The sequence below is a fragment of the Mesoplodon densirostris genome, chromosome 8 (genome assembly GCF_025265405.1).
Source record: "Mesoplodon densirostris isolate mMesDen1 chromosome 8, mMesDen1 primary haplotype, whole genome shotgun sequence".
NCBI lineage: Eukaryota > Metazoa > Chordata > Mammalia > Artiodactyla > Ziphiidae > Mesoplodon > Mesoplodon densirostris.
Genome location: NC_082668.1, coordinates 686268 through 701514, shown reverse-complemented (window position 1 = coordinate 701514; position 15247 = coordinate 686268). Strand labels below are relative to the sequence as shown.

The window sequence follows — 15247 nt, the reverse complement described above, 5'->3', positions numbered from 1 at the left end:
GGCCAAGCAGGCGCTAGCCGAGAACGAGGTGAGCGCCCCAGCGCCCCGTGCTCTGCTGCTGTCCCGCTCCTCCTTCTCTGCCTTTTCCCGAAAACAGGTTCTTTGTGGAACAAACAGGGCGGAAGGACCAGCCCTCGGGCTCAGAGATGAATCTGGGCCCACAAGCCTAGGCTGCCAGGAGCCAGAGGCACAGGGGTCGCCCTGAGAGCAGCCCCACCTGGAGGGCAGGGGGGAGATGCGGAGCTGTCAAAGGCTCACCACCCTCAGAGGCCACCGCCCGTCTCCTGGCCCCTCAGGCCTGCTGTGGCGCCCACGGCCAGCCAACTGCAGCGTGGTACCTGGAGCGCTGGGCACGCCGTGCCCGGGGGGGCCCGGGGGTATCAGGCAGCTCCTGCCCAGCCCCACGGACCACTGCTCTCTCCTCACTCCCCGGGGGCAGGACGGCTCCAGTCCTTCCAGCCCCTGCCCCTCCCCCTGCCCCATCATCGCGCAGGCACAGGAGGTGGCTTCCACCGTGGGCTGCTCCATTCACACTTCCATCCCCCTCAGCCCTTTGGCAAGGCTCATCTTCTGTCCTCTGTCCTCTCTCCCGTGCTCCCTGCACGTGCTCTCCCTCAGACAGCAGTGTCCCCTCTCCAGACCAGCCCCGCCCCTTCCCACCCTGTCCACGCAGTGTCTTGCGAAAGCTGCTGGGAGTCTGCCCACCACCCCCGCCCCGTCCCCTGCGTCCCCCTGTGTTCCCCGTCCCCACAAGGCCTGCAGGTCTGTCTTCGCATCTCGAGCCCCTTTCCCTTCCAGCCTGTCCACAGCCTCTGAGCCGCCCCTCCCTCTCCTCCTGTGGCACCACCTGACTCCCCCCGACGGTGCGCTGAGGAGTGGGCACCCCTTCTTTCCGGGCAGCAAGCACCCATATGGGGAAGGTTTGGAAGGAGATTGAACTTTATCCCCTGACCAGTGAAGTGCTTGGAGCAAAGAACGGTCCTGCGCTGCTCGGTGCACCTCGTCCCGGAAGGCTGCCTGTCTGGGTGCACGTGGTCACTTTCAGAGCTGGGAGCTTAACGGTACCTGCAGTTCGACTTCGTCCACTGACTGGCTTCACGACCTCTTTCTGTGTTTACCTTCTCCTAGCTCAGATGACACAGCACCTCCCAACTTCGCTGTCTGCTTACTGTTCTCTTGCTCTGCGGTTAGAAATCACACGGCATAAACGCCCGGAGACACTGCCCACCTTCGATTTCCTTAGGGGACGCTCCTTAAAGTGCACAGCAGTGTCAAAAAGGACACGTGGTTTTTAAAGCGCTTTGATGCACCACCCAGCTTTTCCCCAGAACTGCCGGTTGACACCTTTATTTAAAAACCCACCGCTCTGGGCCTTGGGCAGCACTGAGCATTTCTTGACCAGTGGGGCTGAGGCTGCGGTGTGGCCACTGGCATTTTTTTTGAATCTGCCATTTGCCTACCCACTGTTTAGACAATGAGCCGTCCTTCCGCTTGTGGGTGGTGGGGCTGCATGCACCACGCCCTTGTCACCAAATCCATACGTGTTCTCTTGCAGATGGTTGCTTTGTTGTTGTTGTTGCTGTTTCAAACTTTTAAAATTTTAAAGTAAATTTATGGAAACATAAGAAATGCTAGGTCACACCTCGGGTTTTCATGAAGTGAGCACACCAGTGTAACCAGCTTTTGAATGAAGACACAGCCCTGGTCACCAGGACGCGGTCCTGACAAGGACCTTCCCAACCACCCTCCTCCTCCCACCTGGAGTAGCCACCACCGTGGCCTCCACTGGAGGGATGGAACGATGGAACCCACAGGTGCGACCTTTTCCACAGGCTGCACAACCACAAGCCTTCCCCGCAGCTTTGTGCCTAACTAGCCCACCCCAGCTGCTGTGTCAGCTCCCTGAATGAAGACGGCCACTGAGCCCTTCTGCCCAACTGATGGGGACAGCACTGCCTTCCAACTTCGTCCACACCTCCTGGCGCCCGCTGGTGCCCCCACAGGGTGCACGTTTAGGAGTGGGAAGTGCCGGGTCACTGTCCACCCCCAACAATGACGCCTCCCAGCGCTGTGGCTCCTGCAGGAACAGTTAACACAGGGCTGAGAACCCTATGCCAGCTGGGAGAACTACACCAAATATCTGTGGGTGTCCAGTTACCACCCAAGAGCATGCTGAAGACACCTCTGGTTTCACAAGACTGAGCACAAGGGCTTCCCTGGTGGCACGGTGGTTAAGGATCTGCCTGCCAATGCAGGGGACACGGGTTCAAGCCCTGGTCTGGGAAGATCCCACATGCCGCGGAGCAACTAAGCCCGTGCGCCACACTTACTGAGCCTGTGAGCCACAACTACTGAGCCCGTGCGCCACAACTACTGAAGCCCACGCACCTAGAGCCCTCGAGCTACAATTACTGAAGTCCGCGTGCCTAGAGCCCGTGCTCCGCTAAGAGAAGCCACCGCAATGAGAAGCCCACGCACCACAACAAAGAGCAGCCCCTGCTCGCCGCAACTAGAGAAAGCCCGCGCGCAGCAACGAAGACCCAACACAGCCAAAAATAAATTAAAAAAAAAAATTCCACTATTTAAAAAAAAAAGAATGAGCACACGCGGGACGTGATAAAATGAGTCCCAGCACACTGTATCTGGTTTCGGGTTTTATTTTAGAATTTATAAAATTCCAGTGTCATCCATATTCATGAGCCTTTACACATGTTTGCATATAATCTCCAGATTTTAAAGTTAAGGCCAAGGGATGGATGGTAGCCATGGACACATATGATATGGAAGACATTCAACAAAGAGGAGAAGGACACATGCGCCCATTCCCGCCAGGCTCTCCCCGCAGCATCGGAGGCCGCAGGGGACAGGCCTGGGCACAGTCATCTCATCCCCTTTAACAACAACCAAAAACAGAATGAGCGAGACCCCAAACACAGTTTAGGAAAGGGGAGTTTGCATCTATGACGTTTAGCAGTAAATGCACGTGTGCAAAAATCTGTTGCGAGAATTAAAAATTTACCTCTGGGGAGGGCAGGGCTGGATGCTGTAGGAAAGACAGAGAGAGAGGGAGGGGGAGGCGCGGGCAGACTCCTGGGGGGCCAGTGGGAAAGGCTCCGAAAGTCACGCAGGAGGAGAAGAGGGGCCGGCCCTCCCCCTGCGAGGCTCCCAGAGGCGGGGCCTTTCCTCCTGTCTCCCTGTTGCGATCAACCCCACGTCCTTCGGGGTCACGCAGCCCACCGAGCAGGAGCAAGCGCCCCTCCTTTCCTCTCCCAGGTGGCCACGCCTCTCAATGGACACACTTAAGGCCGCCGGAGCTAGTGGGGACTTGCAGAGGCGACGGCAGTTAGACTCGGGGTCTACTCAGGAACCAAAGAGTCAGAAGGGGGCCGAGCTCCAGTTAATAAATTGAGAGAAAAACTCTGGGGGTGGGGAGAAGGTGGTCAGAGCAGAGACGACTGTCCCCAGGGCTCTAGGAAGCCCAGCATCTGGGACAAGACAACTCAGAGTGGCCCGTCGCCTCCGTGGAGACGGGGCCCCACCTTTCCCTCTTCAGGGTGGACCTTGACCAAGCCAGCTGGGGCCGGGGCACCCTGACCCGCCAAGGCCTGGTGTCCAGCCGCGGGGCTCACCTACCACACACCTGACAAAGAGGCCGCCAGCAGCACCGGGGCCTCTGGTCCCGGCCGAGCGACAGCCTCTCTCTACCCCAGGGCCAGGAGGCCTGCCCTTCGAGCATGCATCAGCGGCCACCTGGGGGGGTGGCCCGTGTGCTCCCTGTTGGACGGGCCCACTGGCCACTGACCCAGTAGGTGAGGGACAGCACGGCCTTGAGCCGGGCACTCGGCTTCCAGCCCCCAAGGCCGCAGCAAACACACCCCAAAGCTCGGGACACCCCATACCAGCTCTGAGGTAGAAAGAGGCAACTCAACAGGGGGCATCTGGGGAGGGGTGGGTGCTAGGGAGCGGAAGGTGGTGTAAAAACAAGTCAGCCAGTGTGCAAAGGGCGGGGCCTCCGCCGAGCAGGAGTGGGTGGTCTCCACCTCCCCGGCCAGCCCCCTCCTCTCCGCCTGGCGTTCCTCAGGCCCCGCACTCACCAGGCTCACCAGACTCAGGGCCTGTGCCCGTGTGGTCCGGGTCAGAGACCCCGACATGACACGGGGAAAGCCAGGGCCCTCCAAGAACCGCATCTCCCTCCTGCCTTCCTGATCCCTCTGGCTCCACCGTGGGTCTCCTTTGGGTCTGTAGGCGCCCAGGGTGCACACCGGGCCTCCCGACCTGCCCTGTGGTCTGGGTAAGTGGGCTTTTTGGCAGCTGGAAGAAGGCGGAGCGCATTCTACAGAGAGGAGCATCTGGATGACAGGCACGAGAGAGAGAGGGAGGTGGGAAAGGAAGAGGGCAAACGTTTTGGCTTTTATAAAGTCAAGGAAATTTATTTCCTGAGGTCATGACACAGGAAGTAGACTCGGCTGCACCTGTGGTGCTCTCCTGGCGGAGGCCAGAGCCTCGCCGACGTGCTGGGTGACACCGTCCCGTGACCCCCTTAGTGTTCACAACAGTGGAGAGCCGCCCAGAGCAAAGGCTGGGAGCAGGTCCTGTGCTACGCTGGGTGCCGCCAGGCCTGGGACCGGGCCACACACAGCGCGGGGCGCCGGCTTCGCTGTGAGACCTCGGGGAAGGGGAGCATCAACAATTTACGGAGGGTCCAGCCGCTGGGTCAGATTGAGACAAACCATCATGTGGCGGGTTCAGGTCAGCAGGCTGGAGAGGGTTCTGCTCTTTGATCATTATCGTTTGGGGCCCCACGGGAGGGTCTTGGGGGCCACCTGAGCCCCAAAGCTGGGAAACTCCTCGGAGCTGCTCATATCAGGAGCCTGTGGGGGAAGAGAGGGCTTGGCTTCAGTAACTAGGCCGCCCCTGCCCCCAGCAGCTTCTGGAATGGCCGCCGAGTCGCACGCGCAGGGGCTGGGCGGCAGAGCCTCACCTTCTCACTGCTGCTGGCGGTCCAGGGAGCGTCACGCACCACGAAGCCCTTGGACGGTGCCTTAGACTCCTCGTGGGGGGTGGGCTTCATGTACAGCTGCAGCGCCTCACTGTCCACCACGTCGGCCAGCTGTGGGTGCAGGTGGCGGTGTCAGTTTGCAGCAGGGACGCCCGATGGGCACCCCCCGCACGCGCGAGGCGCCCACCCGGCCCCAGGTACCTGTCGCCCCAGCCCCACCACAGGCCTGCCGCCCAGCCCGGACTCACGTATTCCTCCTCCAGGTTGAGGATGTGGTCGATGGCTTCCTCCACGTTCTCCGGGAGCCCCGTCACGGTCACGCAGTTGGGGTCGGGGGCCCCACTCTGTGGGAAGCGAATGTCCACCTGGAAGGAGCACACACAGCAGCTAAGATGGCTCTGAGGGCCCCGTCATGTGAGGCTGGGAACGGTCCATTTCTAGTGAAGATTCCCCCTCGGGAGGACCGGGACCCTGCGGGGCACCTGGTGTTCAGAGCCGCATGTGCCCTCGCAGATGCAGAGCCATCGGCCACCACGGGGCCGCCACCTTCCGCAGGCCATGCAGGGCACCGCCGACAGGGTGAACTACACACAGCTGTGACCCCACGCAACCTCTACCTGAGGGACAGGCACCTGAGCCTCAGAAGTCTCCCGATTCCGATCCCGAGTGTGGTCAGTGACGCAGGCAGGAAGAGGTGAAGCCCCAGGTGGTCCCCGCTGCCCCCTCAACTGGCTTGTGGGGAAAGAAGTGGCTCGATGGTGCACGGAGCACCCAGCCGACCCCCCTGCTGTGCTTTTAGGGCTCAATGCCCTTCACGATCAGGTCGGGGACTCACCTTGAATTCATCCATGATTTTGCGGATGGCTTTGCCACGGGCACCAATGATGCGGGCGTGAACACGGTGGTCTAGCGGGACATCCTCAGAAACCATCTGTTCAAGTTCACCCACAATTTTCAATATGGCATCCCGAGCAGCTTCTGTATTCTTCTCGTACCCTGTGATGGTAATTTGGTCCTGGGGCTGAGAAAGGAGAATCCGGTCAGAAGAGGGGCACCCAGGGATGCCTGACTGCGAGCACTGACCCAGCAGGGCGCAGCTCTGTGGGGAGGTGAGAAGAGGGGCAGGCGCTCAGCAGGCCTGGGTGAGGAAGGCCTCACCTTAAGGGTGAGGGGAAACCCAACCAGCTCAGAAGGGAGAGCGCCTAAAACAGCAGGTTAACAGTACCTGTGTTCTCCCGCCCCCCGCACACACTCCACCAGAAAGACAGTCGCTGACGAGGAGGAGGAGGAAGGGCACTGGGCCACAAAGCCGAGGGGACGTTGGCAGCTGAGGGCATGGGGCTGGGTGGCCTCCACTGGAGGCGTCTCCGCTGGACAGACAGACAGACCTGGAGACAAGGTGCAGACAACTGTGGCCGGCACCCCTGCCCCTCAAACCAGCAGGTGAGGCGCCAGAGCCGTAAAGATGAGCAGAGCAAATGGGTAACTCAAGGCAGAGAGAAGGAAACTAGAAAGTACAACCTAAAGCCATATTCCTCAGGACAGGGAAGAACACTGCACCCACACTGAAGAACACAACAGGACGTAAAAGGACCACAGGACAAGAACGAACGCCTGGACACAAAATAGAAGAGCAGAAACTCGGGTGACCCACACCAGGAGAGAGACAAGAGAAACGCCAGGACACACCAGGGCCGCGGCCAGGTGCCTCCGGTCCCGAAGAAGCAAATGCAGACAGTGGGCAGCGGGCTCCACACAGAACCCAGCCCAGCAGAGCCCAGACTCCCACCAGCCAGCGGGCCCATCATCCGCCAAGTACACAACAGCACAGAACAGACTGCAAATGCAGCGTAAGCCTCACAGGAAAGAGCCATGAATGCGACACAGGACCACACAACCCCCCTTGGCTCATGGAATACTAACCGAAATAATCTAAACACTAAACAGTGACTAAAAAATTGATGATTAGGTGGAAAAGTTGGGGGAAATAAAAGGTAGTGAAAGCGAGGAATCTGAGCTAAATTCTCAAGGTCAAGATAATTTTAAAAAGTCACAAATGAAGAAGAACAGTAGTTTTATGAACACTACTTAGAAATACAGAGGTGAAGCAACGGCACTGCCCAGGATGCACCTGAGGAGGGTCAGGGTCAGTGAGGATGCCGGGGGCTGACTCCAGAGCAGTAAGAGGCTGGGAGGAGAGGAAGGCAGGGCGGGGGGCAAGAGGGCCCAGGTCACCTCCCAGAGGCTGAGCCTGAGGGGCAGAAAGGGCGAGGGAGGGGGCAGGCAGGGGTGTGTGACGGCCTGGGGGCAATGCCCAGGGGGAGGGGCTGCCTTCCACTGCCCTCTGAGTGCAGCGGGAGGAGGGCCAGGTGGGCACGGGAAAAGTGCCCCAAGCCCACAGGGCGACAGAGCCGTGACAGAGAAGCCTCATGCGCTGGCCTGGGCCAACATGGGCCCAGAGCCCCAGCCACAGTCAGCTCCTCAGAGACCTGCTACTCTCACCGCCCCTCTGGATACATCCTGAATCTGTGTGGTCACTGTCCCCGGGTCAACAAAGACCAGCGAGAGTCCCTCTGCCCCTTAAGTGCCGCCGCGGCGTCTGACCCAAGTGGTCCTCTTACCTGGTTCCCATCGTCCTTATCAGGAAACTGGATGTTCACATCGTGCTCCAAGCGGATTTGGGTGATCACTGCCCCCTTCCTCCCAATGATTTTGGGGTGATATTTGGGGTCTACAGTGACACTCAGCTTAAAACTCCTTAAAGCCTGCAGATAAGACAAGGGCGAGTGAGGGGGAGGGGGGGCACGTCCGCCTTGGCCCTCAGCATCGCGTGCCCATGCGCCCCTTCCATCCTCAACCTGGAAGGGATCCATCGTCACCTCTGCAACAAGAACGAGACACGGCTTTCCCGCTAGCCGCTGCGCCCCTTCCGCCATAAGCTAGTAATGAGAACCCGAGGACCTGACCACTCCACAACCACGAGCACAGATCCTTCAGAAAAGAGGGAAAGCTGCGTGCTGGTAACCAACAGGCCTGGCACAGCACACAGCAAGTCCTGGGCTCTACTACCCTAACTTGTGAAACAGAGACCTGATGAGTAAGTATAAAAAAGTTCTGGGTCTTTTGGGGTAGGGGTTCGAAAGCAGGCAAAAAACCCCCCCAAAACCAAACCAAACCAACCAAACAAAAAACCCACAAAAGGGAACAAAAGCGCTACGGGATGTCCACAGGCAGAGGCTCAGGCAAAGCCCTGGGCAGAGAAGGGCCCCCAAAGCCTGTGCTGAGGCTGAGACAGCGAGCGGGGACCACAGACTTGTGAGGTTCACCTGCCCCATCACCAGACGCCAGGAAGGTTCCCCTCAGCAGGGAGTCCGTTACCTCCACATAAAATGAAACGGTGCTTCCAGTTTCCCTAACACCCACCCCTGTGTATTATCACTCGTGTAATCCTCCAAATGCCAGCCCCACAGAGAGGCGAAGCGGCTTCTCACGTCCACCCAACGGCAGAAAAACAGCACCGAGGGCGTCAGTGGGAGCTGCCTGGGACCACAGTCACATGTTGGGGGGCGAGGGGGTCTTTCCCAGCAATGGTCTTTCCCAGGCCTCCCCAGCTGAACCTTCCCTGTAAGGTTGGCAAATGTCTTCAGATTTATTTACTTAAGAAACACCTAATTAACGTGGAAGCTCATCTTTACCGCCGTTACGTCAAGAAGAAAGGGCCACGGCCCCAACATTGCCTCTGATGAAAGCTCGCTGCACGGGGGGTCACCTGGCTCTCCCGCTGCCACCTGACTTCACTGGCTGAGGGGCAGCCTGGGAGCTGGAAGTCTGGGCCCCCCGGGCGATCCTCCCTGGCCCACGCAGCCCCGCCCGGCCCTCACCCGGTCCTCTTGCTCTGCCTGCAGCTCCTTCACCCGCTCCAGCAGCCCAGCCTTGGCTCGGTCCAAATTCGCAGCCAGGCCCGTGATGGCGATGATGTCAGACTGCAGTTCAGGTGCCGGGACGTGAATATTCACCTGTGCGGAGACGGGGACAGGCCTGATGCACATGCAGGCCAGACACGTGTCTCTCTGGTCCCCACCAGCGGGGAGTTTGGGAGCCGTGATCAGCTGTCCACCTGTCCCTCTGGCCAGGAACACAACTGCAGGCTCGGGACAAGGCGGGTGGGACGGGAAGCCCCACTCCGAGGGCTGAGCTCCCGACCTGGGGGGCACCACCCCTCCGACACCTGGTCTCCAGGGAAAGGACCCGCCAACAGCTGTACCTCAAACTCGTCCATCATCTTGCGGATCCCACTTCCCTTCTGCCCGATGATGTACCGGTGAAGGTCAAAGGGCACCTCCACTTCAATGGTGACGGGAACGAGCGCCTGCAGGGCAGGGGGTGAGGTTAGGCCTGAGAGCGAGGAGCAGAGGGACCCTGTGGACTCAGCAACAGGTCTTCATGGAGCACAGGGGACGAGCCTGTGACAATCAGACTGCCTTCTCGAACCTTCTGTGCCGCTCCACTCGGACTAAGAATGCCGCCTAGACCTCTGACTCAACAGAGGACACGGAAAAAGGATGTGGAATGCAGTCTTCAAGTCAACGCTGGCAGAGCAAACAGACCCGGGCCTGTGCTCAACACAGCAGCCCCTTGCAGAAGCAAAGCAGCACAACTCCAGGGAAAGAGGCGTCGGGGGCCCACAGAGGAGGGGAGTGGGGCTCACACAGAGGCTTGCCCTGATCCCAGCCTCGCTGAGACCCTAGAGTGGGTCAGAGTGATGGGACCACCGACTCCACTGTCGTGACCGCAGCCCCGACCGAGCCCTTTGCCTCGGCAAGCTGCTTACCCCATCTAACCCACGATACGACAGGACCCCTGTCCTGTCCACTGAGGTGGCACTCAGCAAGTACTCATCCTCGTGAGCCCAAGACAGGCCCCGGCAGCCGCATGTCACAGAGTGGGAGTCGGAGCCCCGCCAGCTCTGCGCCCGTCCTTGGCCCCGGGCCTGCAGCCCCGCTCCTGGGCTGTGACCCAGTCCAGTACCTTCCGCAGTGAGAGCAGAGGTGCTTGGGCTCAAGTGACTAGACCCGCTCTCCCTGCCCGCCCCCACCCCGGTGCCTGCTGATGGGCCCCCAGGGACGCGGGGGTGGTGGTGGGGTTCTGAACGCACCTCGAGGGCTTCCTTGGCGGCCTCACACTTCTCCTTCCGGCCGGAGATGACGATGATGTCGCACCTCCTGGGGGAGCCGGGCTCGGCCTCCTTGCCATCCCTCCCCTCCCCGGCGTCGTCACCATTCTCCTGGACAGCAGGCTCCACACTGTGCACTAGGGACAGGGAAGGGGCAGCTCAAGCTGCCGAGCGCCCAGGCCCAGGTCGTCCTACGGGCCACCACAGGACGCTCGTCTCTGTCCAGACCCATACACTGGTCCAGCGCCTACGGGGGGTGCTGGTGGGGAGGGAAGAGTCCTGCCTGCCTCCGGGAGGCCGTTGTCTGGCTGGGGGAGGAGACAGACCTGCGGGAGGGGCACGGAGCAGGGCCCACTGCGCCCGAGAGGGAAGGAGACCAGTGCCCGGATGGTCATGACAACCCAAGTGACCCGTGCTGGGCGGCAGCAGCCAGGAGGGGCTGGAGAAGATGACTGGGGAGGGGCCAGCTTCTCGTGCCAGAAAGCCAGCAAATCCAAGAGCGCTGGGGCATGGGAGCCGGCCGGAGTGGCTCCCCTGGCCCCTCTAGGATCTGGGCATGACCGAAATAAACAAGACGACATTCATGGAGCAAGACAGAACCCAGGAGCGAATAAGCACACAGACACGAGTGCCTAAAGCAATCATGACCCTGGACTGAGCTGGGGAAAGATGCGGGCTCGGCAGGACACTTTTAAGATCAGCAGAACCTGCACGTGGACGAGCTGGGCAGCAGCATCACGTGACACGGGGTCTTCTGGTTCTGGGGACTGCGCCATGGTAATCCCCAAGGATAGAAGAGAACGCTCTCATCCTTATGAAGAAGCCACTACAGGTACAGGGTGGGTCTTAAGACTACATTTAAATAACTCAGAAAAAACAAGCGTGCCTGTGTGTAAGTGAGGGGGGGTGAATCTGGATCTATCTTTACACCATCCTGTGTAATTTTTCTTTAATGTGAAGTTTCAAAATTAGGAAGTAAACATTCAAGTGTGAAACATAAATGTGACAAATACGATTTAACTCGTTTCTACTGAAAACAGCCCATCTTCTCAGGCAACTAGGAGCTTCCACAGCCATGACAAGCTCCGTAGAGGACAGAGGACAGAGCACGGGGAGTGCACCTGGCAGGCCACAGGGTTGCCACCAGACCCGATGGGTCAACAGGGAGGAGATGGGCACGCAAGGAGGACACGGGATGTACAAAGTTGGGTCTGAGACACCAGCTAGATCCCGTGTCCCGCAGGTCACCTCCCTGACCACCGATCGCCCTGCCCTGCCCCGTCCCTGGGGGCACAAGCACAACCAGGTGACAGGCAGGACACTTGGAGCTGAAGGGCCATCCCGTAAGGGCAGCCAGCCATTCAGAGGGTGCCCTCCGGCGGGTCAGTGGCTGCCTCATGAGAGGAGTGCTGGTGACGGGGAGGAGGTGCTGCCGGGACGGAGCCCAGCACCCGTGGCATGCAGCGGGCCCGGAAACAGCGGCAGGCCTGCACTCGGGGCTCCCCGCTGCACAGGAGGCTGCAGGGGCTCTGCTCTCCCCCGGCTTGGTCACCAGCAGCTGTGAACCTCTAGGACATCTGAAGGGCACCTCATCACCCTGGAGCAACTAACACAGCCCACCTCTGAGAAACCAGGGAGTGACCCTGAACCTCTGGAAGCCCCCAGGACAGCCGACCGTACCGGCAGTGCCCCCGCACAGGAGCCCCAGGAAGGGAGGAGCTTCACCAGGACACCCAACAGCCGCCCGCCACCACCTACCCCAGGCTGGGAAAACACACACACACACACACACGCATGCACACACACACACACACCCTCCGCTTCCCACTCGGCACAGGGCTCCCCGCAGGGACTCACCTGGGTTCTCTTCTCGGTCTGGGAATTTAATCTGAACGTTATAGTCCCGAGTAATCTGCTGGATTTTGGACCCTTTGGGGCCCATGACCGAGCGATGGAACTTCTGGGGTATGGCGCACTCTATGGTCACCTGGGCTTCCTGTGGGGAGACGGAGCACAAGAAAACCACCGGCAACGGTGAGCTGCTCAGGGTCAAATGTACATCCACCGCTTTCATTTCCGTCCCCCTACAGCCACTTCCCAGCACACGGACAGCCTGCGGCGCAGGGCAGGGCCAAAGGGGAGGCCTCTTTCTGAAGCGTTTCCCAAAAAGACTATGGTACAAAAGTGTGCTGACGCAGCTACCACCCAGGACTGGAACGTAACAACATCCCACTGCTGTGCAGACAAATGAGGGCCCCTCCCCCACCGCACCGCAGGAGGTGCTGTTAGGTGCCATCCCTCAAGGGTGGCCACGACAGCCAGATGACGTTTGGAGGCACGGCTGATCCACGAGGAGGGTGAGGTTCTAAAGGCTGGTTCAGAGACCCCACACGTTTTCAGGGGACCTCTCCCCTTGGTGGGGGGGGGCGGCCGGTCCTTGTGGGATGCCCACCCACCATCAGGAAGGAGGCTGAGCACCAGACCCCTGGCGCAGCCGAGGGAGCGCCCACCCGCCCTGGGGCCCGGAACCCTGCCGAGCCTCCCGGGCGCCCACCAGGTCCTCAATGATCTCCTGGATGCGCTTCTTGGCCGCCTCCACGCAGTCCTTGGCCCCCTTGAGGGTGACTTTGTCGCTCTGCGTGCCGGAGCGTGGGAAGCTAACCATCACCCCGCCGTACTCCTCAGCGATCTCCCGCAGGACCTGGCCTCTCCGGATGACAAAGTGACGGTGGTGCTTGGGGTCCACCAGCATGTAGTCTTCAACCACGTTGTCCTGCGGTGTTGAGAGAAGGGCGCAGCGTGACCCGCCCTGCTGACCGCGCCGGGACCCCGGGACCCCCAGTCAGGGCCCAGCCCCAACCAGGCCTCACCAGGTTCCGGATCAGGGCCTCCAGCTCCTTCTGGGCCTCCCTGACGGCGTCCTCCTTCCCTATGATGGTTATCAGGTCCTGATCCTTGTCCTCAGCTGTCGGGAAGATGATGCGGGCTCCGGTGTTGTCACGCACCTTACGGATTTTGCCGCCCCCTTTGCCAATGAGGAACTTGTGATACTCTGGCTTGGCGCGGATGTCGACGGTGAAACTCTTGGTTTGCTGCAGAAACCAACCCCACATTTGTTGGCCTGAGCCACCTGCCTGGGCCCTGGAGCAGATGACTAAGAGGGCCTAGAGGATGGGGCTGTGAGGGGGAGTTCTCCTCACGGTGTCACCAACGTCCCTCCAAAGGGGGCTCCTCAAACCTCAGCAAGCACACGGACAGACACCCGGACAACATGGTACTCGCACTTCCTCCCCTCCATGATCACAGACATCAAGCTGGGGACAGCACTCAGCCTAGAGCCCCAGGCCTGCCACTGACCAGCAGTGACCAAGCTTCTGCAAGCTGCTCTCTATCTCCATCTGCAAAGGGGACGTGGGCTGGGGGGACTGCACCCGCACAACAGGAAGCCCATGGCACGCTGGGAGCCTCTCCCAGGCCTGGGCACCCACACTGCTCCCGACGCCAGTGGACGGCACCCTGTCTAGTCCTCATTCCCTAGGGCTCCAGGTGACCTACGCACCACCAGCTGCAACCTCCATCTTGGAGACGGCCAAGCCAACCAAGGCCCACATCTGACACCACGAAAGGTCCTGGCCCAGCGACCTCGCTGAGATGCCGGTTCCTCTGGCAGAAGCGCCAGGAGAGTGTGAGGGGGACACACCCCCAGGCGGACGAGCCCACGCCGGGCAAGCACTCTCCTTTCTCTTGTCATGAAACCCGGCCCCCAAGCTAAATGGTGAACAACCGAATTCTGTTATCTTTAAGTGCCGGTTTCACAAAACACCACTGAGAATCCTCAACTTTTCAGACAGATACTCACAAATAGCAGCATTCTGAAAAAGCTAACAAGTTAGCTGAGCCCAGCCCAGCAACATGATACAGGATGATGCATCAAAACCAGGTGGGGTTCACCCCAGAAACGCCAAAGTTGGTTAAACACCAAATCAATCTAATATTTACACTAAAAAAAGAAAAACCAGGTGATCATGTCAACAGATCCTACAATACACTCATTCCTGATAAAAACTCTCAGCACACTCGGAACAGAACGGAACATCCTCAGCTGGATAGAGAGCAACTGCCAAAGACCCACAGCACACCTCACACCGCACGGTGAAGGACCGAGGGCTTCCCTGAGTCCACAATCAGGCGAGGGTGTCCGCTCACCATGGTTACTGAACAGCACACGGGAGGCCCAAGCAACATAGTAAACAAGACACACAGGTGGTACGGGTCAGAAAGAAAGAACTGCACGTTCACAGACGGTGTGTTTCACCTATAAAACTCACAAGAATCCACAAAAAAAGGTATTGTCGGGCTTCCCTGGTGGCGCAGTGGTTGAGAGTCCGCCTGCCGATGCAGGGGACATGGGTTCGTGCCCCGGTCTGGGAAGATCCCACATGCCGCAGAGCGGCTGGGTCCGTGAGCCATGCCTGCTGAGCCTGCGCTCCGCAACGGGAGAGGCCACAGCGGTGAGAGGTCCGCGTACCGCAAAAAAAAAAAAAAAAAAAAAAAAAAAAAAAAAGGTATTGTCACCGATAAGTGAGCTGTAGACCAGATGCATAAAATAAGGCCAATATGCAAAAATCAAATATGCTTCTACATGCGAAAGTTACTGGAAATTGAAGTGCCAATTGTATCAAAAAGTACCATTTATAATACCACTAAAAAACAAAACAGATATAAACCGAACAAAATGTGAACAAGATCTTCATGCTAAAAACTACAAAACACCAATGAAAAATCAGAGAGTTTAAAAATTGAATCGATGTGGACTGGAAGATTCAAAACTGCCGAGACAACATTTCTCCCCGCTTTGATCTTCAGATTCAACATGACCCCAATCAAAATCCAAGCAGGATTTCGCTCTAGAAATTGACAAGCTGGCTCCAAAATGCATATGGAAAGGCAAAGGGTCTAGAATAGCCAGAGCAATTTTAAACAGCACAAAGCTGAAGGACTCCCGAGACGTCCCATAAAGTTGGCCATCCACCTGCGGTGCTGCTGAAACAGAGCCAAGTCCACAAACAGAGCGG

At 58.9% G+C, this 15247-nt stretch overlaps 1 protein-coding gene across 4 annotated transcripts in view; it reads right to left on the bottom strand.

The window, feature by feature from the left end:
• Positions 1–4402: 4402 nt before the first annotated feature.
• HDLBP (high density lipoprotein binding protein) overlaps positions 4403–15247 on the bottom strand; it is a 69204-nt gene continuing 58359 nt past the window's right edge. For all 4 annotated transcript variants that reach the window (XM_060107281.1, XM_060107282.1, XM_060107280.1 and 1 more), the window contains 11 exons: positions 13043–13264; positions 12727–12945; positions 12030–12168; positions 10155–10309; positions 9264–9368; positions 8881–9015; positions 7621–7764; positions 5835–6020; positions 5248–5364; positions 4982–5110; positions 4403–4871 (listed from right to left, as the gene is read on the bottom strand). In XM_060107281.1, the coding sequence (XP_059963264.1) occupies positions 4785–4871; positions 4982–5110; positions 5248–5364; positions 5835–6020; positions 7621–7764; positions 8881–9015; positions 9264–9368; positions 10155–10309; positions 12030–12168; positions 12727–12945; positions 13043–13264 (1638 nt within the window). In that variant the 3' untranslated portion in view covers positions 4403–4784. The remainder of the gene's footprint in view (positions 4872–4981; positions 5111–5247; positions 5365–5834; positions 6021–7620; positions 7765–8880; positions 9016–9263; positions 9369–10154; positions 10310–12029; positions 12169–12726; positions 12946–13042; positions 13265–15247) is intronic.